The 18,165-nt window shown below is 51.3% G+C and overlaps 1 protein-coding gene across 1 annotated transcript in view; it reads right to left on the reverse strand.

The window, feature by feature from the left end:
• The window catches only part of ValRS (Valyl-tRNA synthetase), a 182,660-nt gene that overhangs the window by 65,007 nt on the left and 99,488 nt on the right, over nt 1–18,165 (reverse strand). Inside the window, exons 16-18 of the mRNA XM_070529138.1 lie at nt 5,190–5,260; nt 4,504–4,629; nt 3,383–3,487 (exon numbers count right to left, since the gene is read on the reverse strand). Of these exons, the coding sequence (XP_070385239.1) occupies nt 3,383–3,487; nt 4,504–4,629; nt 5,190–5,260 (302 nt within the window). The remainder of the gene's footprint in view (nt 1–3,382; nt 3,488–4,503; nt 4,630–5,189; nt 5,261–18,165) is intronic.

Here is an 18,165-nt window from a genome sequence, read left to right on the forward strand (position 1 = left end):
CCTGTGCTCTTGCACAAGATGTTCCCAACAGAGCATGACACTTCATGCCCTTTTTGCAGACGGTCAAAAGGCACTCTAGCACACATCCTTGCCGAGTGCACTAAGCTCAGGAACCCCCCACCATCCCTACCCTCCACCCTCCCCAGCACCAACCCCCCCAAGCGATGGGAGACCTTGTTGTCCAGCCCCGACCTACCGACCCAGCTTGCGCTGGCAACTAGGGGCCAGGAATTGCTGGATGCATATGGGACCTGAGAAGAAGGTTCCACCCCATCTGGTGCCAGCACGCACCAACCGTCACTAAGGGCTCAGTACAAAAGTTGATTCTCTCTCTCTGTCAAGCTTGTCTCTCTCCACTTTGGACCTATGTGCATGGCCGTGATGTACACGAAGTGACTGATTACGAAGGCCTGTGCCAGTCTAAGCAGGCTGTCCTCTTTGAGCCCGTGATGCCGGTTGGCCACTTGTCTCAGTAGGCGCGTGGCGTTCTCGGCCTTCGTGGTGAGCTTAGCAACTGCGATGGTGTTTGAGCCATTCGCCTCTATTGTCATGCCCAACATCTTGATGCAACCGACCACCGGAATCGTGTTGCCTTCAGCGGTGTACAGGCGAACACATGGGTCAGCGCCTGTGTCCCATTCCTTCGGTTTGGGCCCTGGTCTCTTGGGTCTTATAGCAGCAGCTCAGACTTGCTCGGCGAGCACTGCAGGCCTGTTGGTTTGAGGTACTCCTCAGTTGTTCAGATCGCATTTTGTAAAGTGTGCTCGATCTGTCCTTCGCTCCCCTTTGCCACCCACATGGTCACATCATCTGCATAGATGGTATCTTGGAGGTTCTCGATTCGAGTGAGTTGCCTGGACAGTCCTACCATGGCCAGGTTGAAGAGGGTAGGGGATATCGCTGAGCCCTGCGGGGTACCCCTGTCGTCCAGTACGACTGGCTCTGACTGCAGGGAGCCGACTCGTAGCGAGGCTTGCATTCCCCTCAGGAAGTCACGGATGTAGTCATGCAGACGTTGACCAAGTTCAAGTGTTGAGATTTGTTGTAGAATGAAGGAGTGCCGTATGTTATCAAAGGCCTTTTCTAGGTCTAGGCCTAGGATGGCCTTGACGACTCTTGTTGTGCTGACTAGTATCTGGCTTTTGACCAGCTTCATAGCGTCTTGCGTCGCCAGCCCCTGAAGAAAGGCAATGATGTTGTGAGGACACATCTCGTCGTCGTCCAGGTAAGGTTTAATACAGTTAAGCACCGCACTCTCGATGGTCTTACCCATGCACGACGCAAGTGAGATTGGACACAGATTGTCCATGCTGAGAGGTTTGCTGGGTTTCGGTATTAAGACCATTTTGGCCATCTGCCATTCTATGGGAACTTTGCTTGAACGCCACATGACATTAACTATCGCAGTGAGCTGTTTTGCACCGCCGTCGTCCAGATTGTGGAGGGCCTTGTTGGCTATGTTATCCGGCCCCGGTGTGGATCGGCTGTCGAGACCTCTGAGCACTTGTATGATCTCTTCCATGGTGAAATCGGCAACAAGCTCCGCGTTCGGTCGACCCAAGTATGGGGAGGTCGCGTCCTCTGGAGCTGCCATATCCGCCACAAGGAGGTACTTGGCCGTCAGCCTTGCTATGAGCTCGTCCGGTGTTTCGGTCTTGCACGCCTTATATAGCAGCTTGCTCATCACGTCCCTCCACGAGGTCTTGGTGTTCGCGCCCTTCAAGAGGTGTTTCAGAAGGTTCCAAGAGCCGCCTCTGTGTACCTGCCCGTCAGTCATGTTGCAGATCTCGTCCCATTGCTGCCTAGTTAGTGTGGAGCAGTGCTGTTCGATGCTCCGGTTTAGATCCGCAATCTTCTTCCGCAGCCGACGGTTCAGGCGTTGCCCTTTCCATCTTTGCAGTAACGATTGCTTGGCTTCTAGCATGTGGGCAAGTCTACTGTCCATATTGTCAGTTCCTAGGTCAGTGGTGACTGTTCACGTTGCTGCCTCGAGATCTGTCTGGAGTTGCGTCATCCACTCGTGTAGGGATGCATTCGTGTCCTCCGCGGACCTACCAGTCCTCACCAGTGACGTAGTCATTGAAGTAGGTGACCATATTTCATTCCGACCATGATGCAGCAGATGCGTGGCGCTCAAAGAGGCGGAGCCAGTCTTCCACGGGCCCATCATCCGCTGATCCGGTGTACTTGGGTATGTCCAAGGCTTGCAGTGATGCGGTCATGATGCTGGTCGGTGTCAGTGGTGGAGCTGTGCGTTCAGGGTTCACGGCATCATGTTGAGTACTTGTGTGATGATGAGAGGCAGATAAGGCGGCTGTCAGGTCTTTATTCTGTCGACTTATGGACGAGGGTCAGGATAGCCAACTGGCTCTTGTAGACTAAGCTCAGCAAACTGCTCATGCCAGTGGAGCCCTGGACTAGGGGCCCCAACCACAGGACCTAAAATTTTGTTTAATTCCATAAAATTTATCTCTCTCTCCACATCCATCAATCAAAGCATTTTGAAAGACTGTCAATAACAATGTATGTATTAAGTGGCGTCTGCCATGGGGTCTTTGAGCGAGCCCAGTGAATGCGCGCAGTCGTGCATCTTTGCGGAAGCAAACCGCCGTTCCTCACGAGGCGTGGCAGGCGCAGAGCGCGGCACCGAGGAGGAGCCAGTGAGGCAAATGCAATGCATCATTGACGTTGTCAAACTAGCCAAGCCGCCGATTGCGTACGCCACTACATTCAAATGGTACCCTCAGTGCAATCAATGTGTGCAGCCATAGAGCGCAGGAGTCAGGAACGCCCATCGCGACACCGCTATCTTCGAGGGTGTTGTGGGAAAGCTTGCCACCTGTCAACAGAGCACATGTGGTGCACATGTGGTCTGGGGTGGTGAAGTTCAATGTATCTATTTTACGTTCGACCCTGTTCAAAATAAAAAATAAATTCATGTGATTTTCCAGGTGACATAGAATGTATTCGATATACGCAATAATTCTATATATCCGTGTTTGATACATCAAGGTTGGACTGTATGTTCAAAAAGTGTTTCAGGGCCCCTTTAGGTCACCAAGATCTCATTGCAAGAAGAAACATGGCTAGTTGTGCTGGCAATTTGAAGCACCACTAATGACCCTGCTGCAGCAATGCAACGCAATAGCTGTCAGTTCTTTGTCATGATTCGTCTCATACTTATGCAAGATGTACATCAAATGAGGACACCGGAAACCCTTCCTTGGCCACTACATCACCTACCCAGGCTTTCTGTGATGAATAAGAGAGGCGATAGACAGAGAGAGTGAAAGATTCACAACCCCAAACATATCCACTGGCCATTATTAGAGCTCCCATCACAGAAGACTTGTCTGAAGAATGAGCAGGCAGGGGTACACACCTCCAGAGAGATACCCTGGATGACATCGAGGGGGTCGATGACGTTACCTAATGACTTGCTCATCTTGCGACCATGGGCATCGCGCACAATAGAGTGGAGTAGCACCTGTAGAGTAATAAATGAGAATAATTAAAGCAAGAACAAATATTGCAGTGATGTAAGTTACTTTGTTGACAAAATGCTCTCACACAAGAACTATCCATCAATGCCTACTGTTTCGCTGTTTTAGGCTCTAAAGCAATGCTCAAGATACCAGAGATGCTACAATGGCTCTCAAATAAGACAACACAAATGCTGTTTCTGGACATGCAAAGTATCAATTCGCATCATCTCCATATTTCCCCCCTTACATTTCTCTTTATTGTGGCCGATTGACCAAAGTGAGCATCACATCAAGCCTTGCCACGACTAGATTGCTGCAATGGCATGAAGTGTGCGTGCATAACCAAAACAGACATTGATTTCTTTTCATCATCAGTACAGCCATCTTCCCGAGATGACATACTATTACAACCCATCTCATATGGTGTCCGTGGCATAGTGTAGTGTAATTCTTATCAAAGCCTCTTATGTGCCAAAACTGTGTTTGTTCCACATTCACGGCTACGCACTGCCCACACCCTCTTACCAGGTGACCCCTTTATTTCCATACTTTGCTTTTGCTTCAGCCCCTGCCATACTCTTAGTAAGATAAGCTGACTTAGACAAACTATTGGTCAGGAAGACACCTTCAGGTTCTTTGCACAAAATGTAAGTGCAGGGGCAAATTATAAACTAATGTGAAATTATAGAGGCCTATTTTTTTCAAGTTAGCAGATACACCTATCACTGCATTATCGGTAGATGAAGATGACCATTTCTTGGATTATCTTGTTCAAGATATTGACGCACGTATGTATGTGGTAAAAAATAATTTAAAAAGAACCAAGTTGCAAATCAGTGCTTGTAGCATCTATTTTGTGTGCATTTTTACCATTCTTGTATTGATGGTTTCTTCTTTCCTTTTTTTTATTACAACAGCTATTTGTATACTAAAACCCTTTTGCCTATCCACTGGTGAAAGCCATATGCTCAACTCTTCTCAATGCAACTACTGGTCACAGTTCTGAATGCAAACAAACCTCCGTGAAAGGGAGCTTGCCCATGAGCTTTGTGCACAGCATGACCATCTTCGCCACCCAGAAGAACAGAATGTCATGGCCTGTCTCCAGGAGTGTGCCCGGGTAGAAGGCCTTCAAATCAGCAGTCTGCACGAGGCATCAAAGAACAAGCAATTAGCAACAGTCATGTCTACTATCATGAGAAATTCTGTAGGGAGAAAGAAAAAATGGCTGCATGGGTTGTCAGCACTGAGCTCGTAATTAACTGCCTAGGCAATTCACTCATAGCGCTTAGAAGTTCTATTATTCTAGCTATTGCAAAGCACGCGACTTGAGCTTGTTACATATATGCTTTTGCACGCCTTGTGGAGTGCAAGGGATTACTATAACTTCCTCCATAACATTTTTGCATGCTAGGTCCTTATATTGTTATAGAACTGTTTCAATGCCCATCCACCTGTCTTTACAATGAAGGCAGTCTCAGAAAGTTATCAAAACGTGAGGCACAGTAAAATACAAGCCAAAGGAAGGCCAATTTCCACTTAAAAAATAATCGCATTGTGCGCAAAAAAATTATTTGCCTGCATTCATCGCTACATAAAGACAACAATTACCACACACTCAGGTTGACCACAGTCTTTAACGTAAATATAACAGAAACAGGTGCGAATAACTGCCATGAAGTGTAAATGATGTAAACTTCTGACCTCATCTGGCCACCCGAAGATGGAGAAGGGGAATAAGCCAGAAGAGAACCATGTATCCAAGACATCTTCATCTGCATTTTGAGTGCGTCAGAAAAAGAAGACAAGAAAGACATATAAACTCATTATTTCACTGCAAACAGACATTGTTACAAAAGCTATACATTGCCTGCAGATAAGTATTCTGGTACTATATTCTACAAAACTCACATACCTTTAAAATAATATAAAAAAAAGTCAGTGCAGAATTTGTAACAAACATAGCAGGAATGTATGCAAAAGCCAAAGTACTGTCAAAATAAACTGAAATGCAGACAAGCAAGGATCAGAAAGAAGATATTTTTGCCTTCCCGTGCTCACTAGTACTTTCAGGGTCCAACACAGAGCTTAGAACTACATGTTAAAAACTGCAGAATGTTCACAAACTACAGAGGAATTGCATGTTACAGTCTGAAGTTTTTGCAACTAAAATACACCCTAATTATTCTTTTTCGTGTTTCAATTTATGCTGATTATTTAACAAAGGGCCCCGTATACAAAATGCACTTGCCACTTCTGTACACAAGTGTAACAGAAGAGGAGGAGGAGGAGGAATAAACTTTTATTTTGGAAACAGTATTCCGGGGTAAGCCCTGGTTCAACTCTCGGTGGGAGGTCTCCTCATTCCTGGAACCCTCTGGCCTTCGCTGCTTCCTTGGCCCTGGCAACGAGACGTCGTTGTTGTTCCAGGTCCTCGGAGACTAGCTTGGCCTCCCACGTTTCCATGAGGTCTTCGCTTTGTCTGGCATTGCAACAGTCTCTCGGTGAAGGCAATGCGTCTTTGTCTAGATGCCATGGACATTCGATGATCAGGTGCGCTAAGGTGTCCGGTACGCCGCACATTGGGCAGTGGTATCCTTGTAGCGTTGGGTACAGTCTATGCATGATGATTCCGTGGATATAAGTATTACTTTGCAGTCTTCTGAGTGTAGTGCTTTCTTCTTTGTTGAGCTTTGGGTGAGGTGGTGGGTACACCCTGCGTTCCAGCCTGTGATGTTGAAGGATCCCTGAGTACATGATGTGTACGGTCTCTGCCTCCGCTGGCGCAGACCGGGCGTCTCGAGAGTAGGAAGGGTTGGCCCGGCAGGTGTGGCCTCGGGCCGCGGCGTGTGCCGCTTCGTTCCCCTCCAGCCCCTCGTGCCCAGGAACCCATGTCACGCAGGTGTAGGGGATCGGAGTACTGCGGTGCTTCAATAGCTTCAGTGCTTGTGTTGACACGCGACCCTTAGCGTAGTTTCTGACGGCTGCTTGAGAATCGGAGAAGATGACAGCTGCGTCCATGCACGTGGTAGTCGCTAGGGCGATCGCTGTCTCTTCTGCAGTCTCGGGGTTTTGTGCACGGACTGTGGCAGACGCTAGCTCTCTGCCCTGAGAATCTACAACGCTCAGGGCGTAAGCGTTTCTTTGCGGGTATTTGGCTGCGTCGGTGTATCTGGCGTCCGGATCTTGCCTGTGTCTTCGCCGTAGAGCATCCACTCGGGCTTGTCTTCTTTCCTTGTGGTACGTGGGGTGCATGTTGCATGGAATTGGGGCTATGCACAGGGATTCGCGGAGATTGATGCATATAAAATGGCCACTAAGGAGACAACTAACTTACAAAACTCCTGAAGCATTAAACAAGTGATTTTCTTTTTTCAAAGCAGGCTTTCTTAACACCACGCAAGTCACACACAAAGAAACGTCACCACACCCTAAGTTGTGCAGACAGCAAAACTACAGAATACATTATAGCCGCCGTAACTGCATAAGCACAATATAATGAGCATAATGTTAGTCAATGAAAATTGGTTTCAAATCTGGATGTGTTGAATTGTGAGTTTGCAATTAAAGGGGCCCTGAAACACTTTTCTAACTAATCATAGAATGATCTCATAATGAAAGTACGTCACCTCGCAAATCTCTTGCCAGTAAAAATTTTTGAATCCTTCAAGTAAGTGGAGTCAGACATAGTTATTGTACCAATGAGCAGCTTTCTCTCTCCTTTGAACTCCTATAGTGTGCTGGAAGCTACAGACTGGACAAGCCAAGGGGGTAAAGCCCTGCCCAAAACTTGAGTGTCTTGGTGGCGAAAGGGCTCGTTGCGGCACCCCTTGGTGGCTGTGGTAGACTATGCTACGCAGCACACCACTTCCATTTAGAAGGCCACATGCAGCAGATGCAGCTTGTGGGGGTTCAGGCTAACGTGCCCGGACCCGGCTAGCTAAGGTCTAAGGATACATGTAGCTTGTCCCTACTCTGCAGCGCACACAAAGGGGCGGCGCGGCGGGTTCGCTAACTCATCGGCAAGGCGTAGAGACGACTCCAGCCGTGGTACCAACGAATGGGGGCTTATTCCCTGTTATGTACAAAATGCGTGTACAATAAAGGAACATGGCACTAGGGTGGCAGTCGCAGACTGCACGTGAAAGCTCCCAAGAAGTCTGCTTTGCCACGCTGGCTCTTCCGAGCAGGTCCGCCAAACAGAAAGGGGCCGCCTTGCTCAGAGGGGCGCGGGACCAAGTGGGTCCGCACGTCTGACAGCCAAGAGCACTGAAAGTCAATCTGTCAAGTGAAAGTCCGATGCTGAAGGAGAGAGAAGCCGAAGAGAGGGCGAGAGGGGCGTGCTCCTCAGGCACTGTTCCTACCCGCGGCGCATGGCGTAATGTGAGCCGCACGCACAAGCAGCAGGCTCCGCATCGCACCAGCGCCAGCGGCCACAGGGAATGTACGCTATCCAAAATAAGGCTGGAACTGCGTATCTCCAGCGATCGCAAAGGCAAATGGCCCAAGTCGTGTGAACAGGAGATAGAGATCCCCACAAGCTACACGCAACTGTCGTGTGTAGACTGGCAGAGCAAAGATAAAATAATTTACTGTCTTTTTGAGATTGCATGCATATGTGGCGACACACACCGCGCATATTTCTGCGCACCCTTCCATCTTATCATCTGGCCAAGCATACCACAGCTGCACGCTGGGTTGCATGGTCGATAAAGCATAGCGCCACCGCCATGTCACCTGAGGTATGCGTCACCGACGGTGGCTATAAGAACAGGCTGCCTGGCTGATAAAAGCGGCCTTCTACCACCCGCTACCGTGACGAACGTAGCGTTGGTATGCCCGTCCGCTGACATCGTTCACCAAATAAAGAAGCGTTACGTTTTTATGTTGGGATTCGTCCTTCGCTAGCCGCGACATCCCCACATCTGGTGACCCGGACAACGAACAACAACGCATCGCCATGGACGAACAAGACGCCCTTCAACGACAGCTGGAACTTCTCAACAGGCAGCTTCACGCGCAGCAAGAGGTGATCCAGAAGCAAGAGCAACAGCTTCAGCAACGGCACGACCAGCTCAATGGTTCCGTGCAGCAGCATCCTGCCGGCTCCGCCGAGGACGTCACAACGCCGGTAGATGGCATCCCGCACGCTGCCCCGCACGGCGTCTGGCGTCTCGCTGTCAAGCTTCCGCCGTTTTGGGCCGACTCGCCCGAGGTATGGTTCGCCCAAGTCGAGGCCCAGTTCTCCCTTGCGCACATCACACAAGACCGGACCCGCTACGATTACGTCGTCGCCCACCTCGATGCCCGCTACGCCAGCGAGGTCCGGGATATCCTTGCCAACCCACCAACGGCCAACCTTTACGAACACCTCAAGACGGAACTTATTCGCCGCCTGTCGCTCTCGGAAGACCAGAAGGTGCGACAACTTCAGTCCGCAGAATTAGCCGAGCGCAAGCCTTCGCAGCTCCTCCGCCACATGCGTGCTCTCGCGGGCAACATGGAAGTCCAGGATTCCTTCCTGCGAGCACTTTGGCTTCAACGACTTCCACCGCACGTCCAGGCAATTCTGCAGGCTCAGCTTACGCTACCTCTCGACCAACTCGCCAACATCGCTGATCACGCCATCGAGGTCTTTTTGCCGCCGTTGTCGCCTACCGTCCAGGCTGTCGCTGCACCGCTGAACACCATAGAGCTTGCGCGGCGTATCGACGATATCAGCCGACAGCTCAGCTCCATTCAACGACGCCTGGACCAACACTTGCCGACGCGCCACTCGCAAAGCCGTGGCCAGAACCCTACCGCGTCGCAGCTGCCTGGTGACAACGACCGGTGTTACTACCATAGACGCTTCGGGGACAGAGCACGGCAATGTCGACCACCCTGCTCCGCTCAGGGAAACGCCCTGACCATCAGGGAAACGCCGACGGCAGCTCGTAGCCACGGCTGCGAGCTGCCAACCTGGAGGCCGTCGCATCTTCGTCACCGACCAAATTACAAAGCAGCGGTTCCTTGTCGACAGCGGTTCCGACATTTGCTGCTACCCGCGAGCCCACCTTCAAGGTCCCCGCCCTTCTACGTCTTTCGAGCTCAGCGCGGCAAACCGTTCCACTATCAAAACTTACGGCTCGCTCCGCCTGCGCGTCCAGCTTAAAAACCTACGCCGTGACTTTCATTGGAATTTTGTCATCGCCGACGTCACAGAGCCAATCATCGGCTCAGACTTTTTGGCGCACTACAACCTCCTTCCGGACTGCCGCCACGACCGTCTCATCGACGCGACAACGGGACATTCTGCGCCGGGACAGCGAACGACTACCCACCAGCCAAGCATCAGAGTACTCAGCATCGAACATACTTCACCGTACCACGCCATCCTCGCCGAATTTCCCGGTTTGACGCGCCCCAGCGGGTTGCCACGCGACGTGCGGCATACCACCTTGCACAACATCCGGACCACCCCAGGGCCCCCGGTTTTCTGTCGCGCCCGTCGCCTTGCCCCGGACCGCATGCGCATAGCCAAAGCAGAGTTCGAAGCCATGCTCCAGGAGGGAATCGCCCGCCCCTCCGACGGCCCATGGGCCTCACCACTTCACCTCGTCCCTAAGAAGACCGAAGGCTGGCGGCCCTGTGGGGACTACCGTGCCCTCAACGCCCGCACAATTCCAGACAGGTACCCCGTTCACCACATACAGGACTTCGCACATCGCATTTCCGGCTGCCACGTTTTTTCCGTGCTCGACTTGGTCAAGGCCTACACGCAGATACCTGTCAATCCGGACGACGTCCCGAAAACTGCAATAATTACTCCTTTCGGCTTGTTCGAGTTTCCCTTCATGAGCTTTGGCCTGCGGAACGCTGGACAAACCTTTCAACGCTTCATCGACGAAGTCGTCCGCGGCCTCGACTTCTGCTTCGTCTATCTTGATGACATATTGGTCTTTTCCCGCAACGCCGACGAACACCACAGGCACCTTCGTCTCCTTTTCCAACGCCTCGACAACCACGGCCTTCTCGTCAATGTCCCAAAGAGCACGCTCGGCGCTTCAGTCGTCAAATTCCTCGGCCATGAAGTTTCATCAGAGGGAACTCGACCCTTACCTGAACGCATCTCAGACATGCAAAATTACCCTCAACCAACCACCGCTAAAGACCTTCGCCGTTTCCTCGGCATGCTCAACTTTTACAGGCGTTTCTTGCCACACGCAGCCGAGTACCAGGCTCCCCTCCATGATGCCTTGGCTGGTCTACGAGGAAACCAACCCATCACGTGGACACCGCCTTTAACAGAACTTTTTGAAAAATGCAAAGCTGCGCTTTGCACCGCCACACTTCTCTCCCATCCTGTGCCAGACGCTCCCTTGGGGCTCTTCACGGACGCCTCTAGCATCGCCATAGGCGCCGCCCTTATGCAGCACGTAGACAACACCTGGCATCCCTTGGCGTTCTTCTCCAAGAAACTCTCAGCTCGCAAAACGACCCCTTCTGCGGCCAGTCCTACCGACGAAACCACGACCCCCGCGCCGTCGAGTTCGCCAGCTTACTACCGAGAACTTCTGGCGATATACGAAGCAGTTCAGCACTTTCGCCACATTCTCGAAGCACAACACTGCACTATCTACACCGACCATAAACCTCTGACCTACGCCTTCTCTCAGCGCCGCGACAAACTCCCACCGGTTCAGCAGAACCAGCTGTCGTTCATCGCCCAGTTTACCACCGACATCCAACATGTCAGCGGGAAGGACAACGTGGTCGCCGACGCGCTTTCACGTGTGGCAGCTATTAGCCCTTCACCGATAACAGCTGATGTCCTCGCCGAGGCTCAGACTACGGACGCTGAACTGCAGGAGCTTCTTAAGGGCAGGTCCTCGCTACAACTGCAGCAAGTCCCCATACCTGAATCGACAAAGACTATCTACTGCGACATGTCAACAGCGCGAAGCAGGCCTTACGTGCCCCTTTCCCATCGCCGTGGCCTCTTTAACCAGCTACATAATCTCAGCCATACCGGCATACGCGCCTCTGCACGCCTCGTGGCTGACCGCTATGTCTGGCCCTCCATGCAGCGTGATTGCCGCACTTGGGCGCGCTCCTGCATTCAATGCCAGCGCGCTAAAGTGACCAGGCATGTCACTTCACCACTCAGCGCATTCCCCCAGACCTCTGGTCGGTTTCAACACGTCCACCTTGATATCATAGGGCCTTTGCCTCCAGCTGGGGCATGGCCCCTCGAGGGAATCACTGCGGAAGACGTCGCCTCGGCCTTCTTCGCCGGCTGGATTGCCCGCTTCGGGCCCCCTCGCCGCGTCACCACCGACCAAGGACGACAGTTCGAATCGCACCTTTTCCGGCTGCTCGGGCTAACCATCGGGTTCGAACGCTCGCGGACCACCAGCTACCACCCATGCGCCAACGGGATGATCGAACGTTTCCACCGACAGTTCAAAGCAGCCATCATGTGCCACCCGGACTCAACCTGGCCTGAAGCCATCCCAGCCGTCACCCTAGGTCTTCGCGCCACCTTTAAGCCCGACATTCAGGCTACACCCGCAGAGCTCGTCTACGGGGAACCTCTCCGCCTTCCAGGCGAATTTCTCGCTGCACCGCCATATACCACCGCGACGTCAGATCCCACCGATTTCATCGCCCGGCTCCGACGCACTATCGCTACCCTCCGCCCGTCACCTGCAGCTCACCACTGTAAGACCGCGCCCTTCGTCTTCAAGGATCTGGCAACGTGTTCGCACACTTTTCTCCGCGACGACACCGTCCGCCGGCCTTTACAGCCACCTTACAGCGGACCCTACCCAGTCATCCGTCGCGACGACAAAACCTTCACCCTGCGCATTAAAGGGAACGCCGTCCGCGTCTCTATCGACCGGCTGAAGCCGGCCTACACCGATTCCGCCGAACCAGCGAATACCAGTACACCCACGGACGTCCATCCACGACCGCCGACATCGCAGCCTGCTTCCGTCACTACGCGCAGCGGACGTCGCGTACGCTGCCCAGATTTTTTCAAGCCCTGAGGGCTCTCCACTCCGCGGGGGGGTGATGTGGCGACACACACCGCGCATATTTCTGCGCACCCTTCTATCTTATCATCTGGCCAAGCATACCACAGCTGCACGCTGGGTTGCATGGTCGATAAAGCATAGCGCCACCGCCATGTCACCCGAGGTATGCGTCACCGACGGTGGCTATAAGAACAGGCTGCCTGGCTGATAAAAGCCGCCTTCTACCACCCGCTACCGTTACGAACGTGGCGTTGGTATGCCCGTCCGCTGACATCGTTCACCAAATAAAGAAGCGTTACGTTTTTATGTTGGGATTCGTCCTTCGCTAGCCGCGACATCCCCACACATATATCATATTTTAAATTTATTTAACCAAATATCAGCAGTTACATGTTGGTGGGCATCACTACTTGTGATAACGGTACATGACGACATTGCGGAGGCAAGAGCAAGCAATTTTTCATTGTTTATGACAAGAGATTGTAAGTTTTCTGCTGCATGCAGCGCAGTAATATTTGGTACAGATGCGCAAATTGTGGAAGCAATATCTATATGTGCCCTGGTACCTTTATCAGTGCTGGCAACAAAGGCAAGTGGCAGTACTATAGTTGTAAAGCCTGCCACCATCATACTGCCTTAAGACAACTGAAAGGAGAGGCATGTGCATATTGAAGTAAACTGAGTGCATAGATATTTTTTTTATCATGTTCACTTGAGTGAAGCAACAAAGTGTTGCTCTAGCTAAGCCAACAAACACCTTCATCCACCTCCCTTCGTTCTCTCAGGATGGCTCAAGCAACAATACCTCTCCCCACAATAACTTACTCAAATCTCTAAGCAGCAGTTTGCCTAGTCAATGCTACAGATTTGCTTTGTTTGCTTGAGGCATTAGCCGCTGCTCGATTACTGCTTGTAGGCATGTTCATCCTGTGTGTTTGCGTGACTTCCTAGCACTAGTATATAAAAGAATTCCTCTAAAATGAACATTTATTAAGCTGGGACTCAATACAAACACACGTTTTAATATCACGTCCGACTCTGAAGCTAATTAAGACATAAAACATGGCCCAATGGTTGCCTGTGGCCGCTAACGGCGCACCGCGACAGAGAGAACAAAGAACAAAGAACCCCAGCAGTAAGAGGCTGCCTATCCTATGGTCAGCGCCTGCCGTCGCACGCCCCACAGCAGAGAAAAGGGAAATAGAAAGAAACTACAGATGAACAGACGGGGGCAAGATCGGAAGACACTGCCTCAGGACATCAAGACGACGGAAGAGTGCATGCGCCCGCCGAGGCCGGGACCCCGACGAGCCGAAGTAACCATCGGCCGGCGGCGGACAAAAGGGGGGTCGCTGCCGGCAGCGAGGAACACGTACGCACCTTCAGACGCCCCGATTTGGTCTCTCCGGGCCCCGTCTCGCGCGCGTACCCGGATTGCACGCAAGCAGGGCCCGAATCCCGCCAAAATGTTGGCCAATGGGGAAAGCCTGTTGACCTTTCCGTGGGCGGGGTGACAGCAGAGCGACAGTGTTTTATGACCCGCTGCCACCCCGTCCAGGCAAGGAGGCGAGGGACACAGAGCCCCTGGCAACACAACAGAATGGCCCCCACCCAACCACCGCCAGAGCCCAAGACCCCACATCGTGCATTCAACTTAAGGACACATCTGTGGTGTACCGTCTTCACTGCATATGAACTGTACACACTCTTGCACCATAAACTGGCATAGTGGGGAAATAATTTTAAAAATTGGCAGTTTCGCCTGAAGGCAAAGCACTGAAAGTGACAGCAAGGTTTAGCATTGCACTGGAGGTGTCTCGGAATGCTGGCATGATGATGAGCACCACCATCTGTGTTGCAGGCGTCGAACCTCAGTAGTGCATAAAATGAGACCGGCAGAGAACTGTAGGTGTGTGTCAGTGGCCAAAGAAAGGATTAGGTAGATTTAGCTTGATGGTTCCTGTCCGTTGCACTCATACCAAGGTATGCACTACTGTCCGGTATGCATGCAGCTCCGCAGCAGGAATGTTAATGTGTGTGAGCACAACGCTCATGCCAGCACATGAAGCTAGGACCCTACCCTGACTCCAGCAAAGTAGATTGAGTGGAGTGTGACAGTGTATTCACTTGGCTTTGTCACATCTGCCAGTCAAATGCACTGCACCTTTTAACTCTTCACAGGCAAGGCCGCACATGCACGTCAATACCATCACAGCACGGCTTTATTGGCACCAATTCACCTCGAGTGTCCGTTGTTAAGAACGGCCTGCTGAGGTGCAAGTTTTGCCAGCCAGGTGCAAGAGCGGCGTGGACTTTTCCTGGAAAGCCACCGCCATCATCTAGCCATACGGCGTCGCTAAGTCTACTGTGTGCGGAGAACAACACGCCGCGTCCTCGACCCTTTGTCGCGCGATTGCCGAGAAGAGTTCGACGAATCAGGCTTTGTGGCTGAACACGCCACCACTGACCCGGTCTGCCGTGAGCAAGGGAGTTCCCGTGGGAACGTCTTTGGAGGCCCCTTCCCACGCACCGTTCCTGACGTAAGCCCCGAGTTCGGCGAAGTCGCGTCTACCCTCGGTGGGGTCCGTAAAACCGGTGCGGAAGCCCTCCCACTCAAAGGTGGCTCGTCTACTGATCAAACGTTTCTCTCACCTAGGGATCGAGGGAGGACCGAGTGTTTATAAACCGCTGTTGTGCGGCTGCTCAGTGTACTTTCTCTTGCAGTCATGCTGGACAGATGAACTGCAACGTCCTTATGTAGATTCTGTAATTAAACCCATATTCCTCATTCTCTATGAGATGCAGTCCTTCCCTTCAACAACGTCCTCAGTGTGGATAAGTTGGACGATGGCATGGGCCACCTACCATCTAATTCATGCCCGACTCCTATCTTGACAACTGACTACGAGCGATGGGATTGACCCCCCAATCCTCAAACCTGGCTGACAGCTGTGAGACAGACTTTGTGGCGTGGTGCTGTGTCTGCGATGAGTGCTTGGTTCTTGCTTTGACTCTCTAGGCTTCATTTTGTGGTTGTTCTGTTTAGAAAAGTAGGGAAACTGGACTGTTGATTGTTAGCTAGGTTGTGTTTTCTTAGATAGGTTTAGCGAGCAGGACCAAGGCAGTAAAGCAGCAATCATGGAGTTAAGGAGACTGCTGAGACACGAATTGTTGATTGTTGGTGAGGAACTGGGCCTAGATGTACGCAAGGAAATGCTAAAATCTGAATTATTGAAGCTAATTTCCGAACAGGCCAGTGAGGAAGAAATTGAAATGGGGTTGGAACTTCTGAAATCAAGAGAACAATGAGAGAGAGAAGAACAAGAGAGAGAGGAACGCGATAAAGATCGCAAGTTAAGAAAAATGCAACTTGAACTTGAAAGCAAACATTTGGAGTTGTCTCAAGGAAGCGAAGGGGCTCTGGGACGATCAAGTGAGGCAGAATCATACCGCATGGACAGGTTATTAAAGCCGTTTGAGGTCAGGACCGACATAGGCTTGTTCCTAAGCAATTCTTAAAGGACTTGCGAGAAGATGCACTTCGGTCCGAGTACATGGCCACAGCAGTTGTTGTCTATGTTGCCATGTGAGGCTGCAGAAGTAATCGCCAGACTCAGTGCAGAAGATGCATATGATTATGCGAAAGTTAACGCTAGTCTCCTGAAGAAATACTGCCTTTCAGCCGAAGCTTTTCGGCAAAGGTTTAGGAGCACAAGCAAGAAAGATAGCGAGGGGTATCTGGAGTTTGCATATAGCTTAAAGGCAAACCTAGTCGAGTGGCTGAAAAGTGCGGAAGCATAGGAGAGCAGAGACAGGATCATTGAATGCGTGTGTCTAGAGCAGCTTTACAAAAGCATCCCACCATCTGTGAAGCTGTGGGTGCAAGACAGAGAAAATGTAAACACTGTAGAAAGGGCGGTGGAATAAGCCGAAGAGTACGCCATGCGTAGAAAGCTGAACGCCAAGGACGGTAATTGGGACGGTCGAAATGGATCACGGAAACCATTTCCGTTCAAAAGGGGTTCGCAGACTAGACAATCGGAGCCTGCAGACATGGAGGAAAAGCCCGCAAAAAAGAGCAAGGAGAAACCTTACGGCGAAACCGTACAAAAAGAGCAGAAAAGAAAATTCTAATCTTTCAGACCGATCCGCTGCTATAAGTGCCACAAACTGGGACATATCGCTGTGAACTGCGGAAAGCCTGGCGTAGTTTTTTCCTACGTAGATGAAAAAGACGAGAATATGGAGCTTTTAAGCCCATATCTTCACGACCTGCAAGTTAATGGCAAACCATGCAGGGTGCTAAGGGGCAGTGCCGCCACGATGAACATAGTCCATCCGTCTTACGTGACGGTAGATGACTTCACTGGAGAAGTAGCATGGATCAAACAGGTTTTAGAAGAACACAGCGTGTGTCCGCCCATGGCCAAAGTAAAAATCAGTGGACCATTAGGGGAGCTAGTGACCAAGGCTGCAGTTTCCAAATTTTTGTCACTGCAGTACCCTTACATTTTTTCGAATCGTTCGAATTGGTTACTGTGTGACAAAGAGCTTAAACTGGGTTACTGTGTGACAAAGAGCTTAAACTGGGAGAGGGCGTAGTACAGGCATTGATGCGAGGCCAAGCTCGTAAAATCGCATCGCTTTCGGAAAATGCATAAGCTGCTCCAGCAGAAGCAGCAAAAGAGATAACTTCAATAACCGAATCCGAGCTAGGCTCGAGGGATGAAAACACAGTTGAGGAAAGCCTGCCAGCTGACCAGCTCCATGAGAGCGGATCACTAGGGTGTCAAAGTTCACCCCTGCAGGAAGAGCCCGCTGATGCACTCGCAAGCAAGACAGGGTCATTGCTATCACCGGCCTCAAAGCACTTTGATCAGCTCTTACGTGTGGACAGAAGCCCCGTTTACATGAATGCGACAGTGGCGCATCGCATTTCCAAGCGCATTTGGGAAAGGCGATGCGACGCCGTTTACATGTAGCGCCTTAACTCTCGCGAGAACATAGCGCCACATGGTGTCGTATGGGGAACTAGCGCTGGATAGGCGGTGCGTCGGAAAGAGTGCGTTGCACGCCGCCCTGGCGACGAAACGCAGCATATTCCAGCCACACAACCAGACGACACACACACATACGCAGCCGTATTATAGTTCGTATGTTTCCGTTTTCGCGCCGCTTCAAGTGGAGTTTTTGTAAAGAAGCTAGCGCCATCAAGTGAAGAAATGACGAAATAAGCTTTTTAAGCTTTATATATTTTTCACAGTGCGTCGCGGCGAGCACGTGTGTTTCTTTAACGGCTGCGTCGTGTATCGATGCCATGCTTGCGTGGGTGCCTGCCTCGCAAATCTAGCAGTTATGGCTCCGGTCGTGCTGCGCTATGGTTTCGTAAGTATTAGTTGGCTTGAAGATATTCCATATTTCTCTGGCTAGACATAAAAATTCTGATGTTACTTCGCCACAGCAGTCAATGGAGAAGAAAGCTTTATCGCACCAGCTGACTCGTGCAAGCAAAGGTTTGAGTGCTCTGCTGCTTGATCCGTAACAATCCTGGCTACATTTAGCACTATTTACATAAATTTGCCGGATGCATCTCAGCGCCAAGTCCTCATCCGCATGCGCATTTTTATAAACACATAGGTGGCTTAGTCGCGCGTGCGCCG

The sequence above is a fragment of the Dermacentor albipictus genome, unplaced genomic scaffold, assembly GCF_038994185.2.
Source record: "Dermacentor albipictus isolate Rhodes 1998 colony unplaced genomic scaffold, USDA_Dalb.pri_finalv2 scaffold_17, whole genome shotgun sequence".
NCBI classification, from domain to species: Eukaryota; Metazoa; Arthropoda; class Arachnida; order Ixodida; family Ixodidae; genus Dermacentor; species Dermacentor albipictus.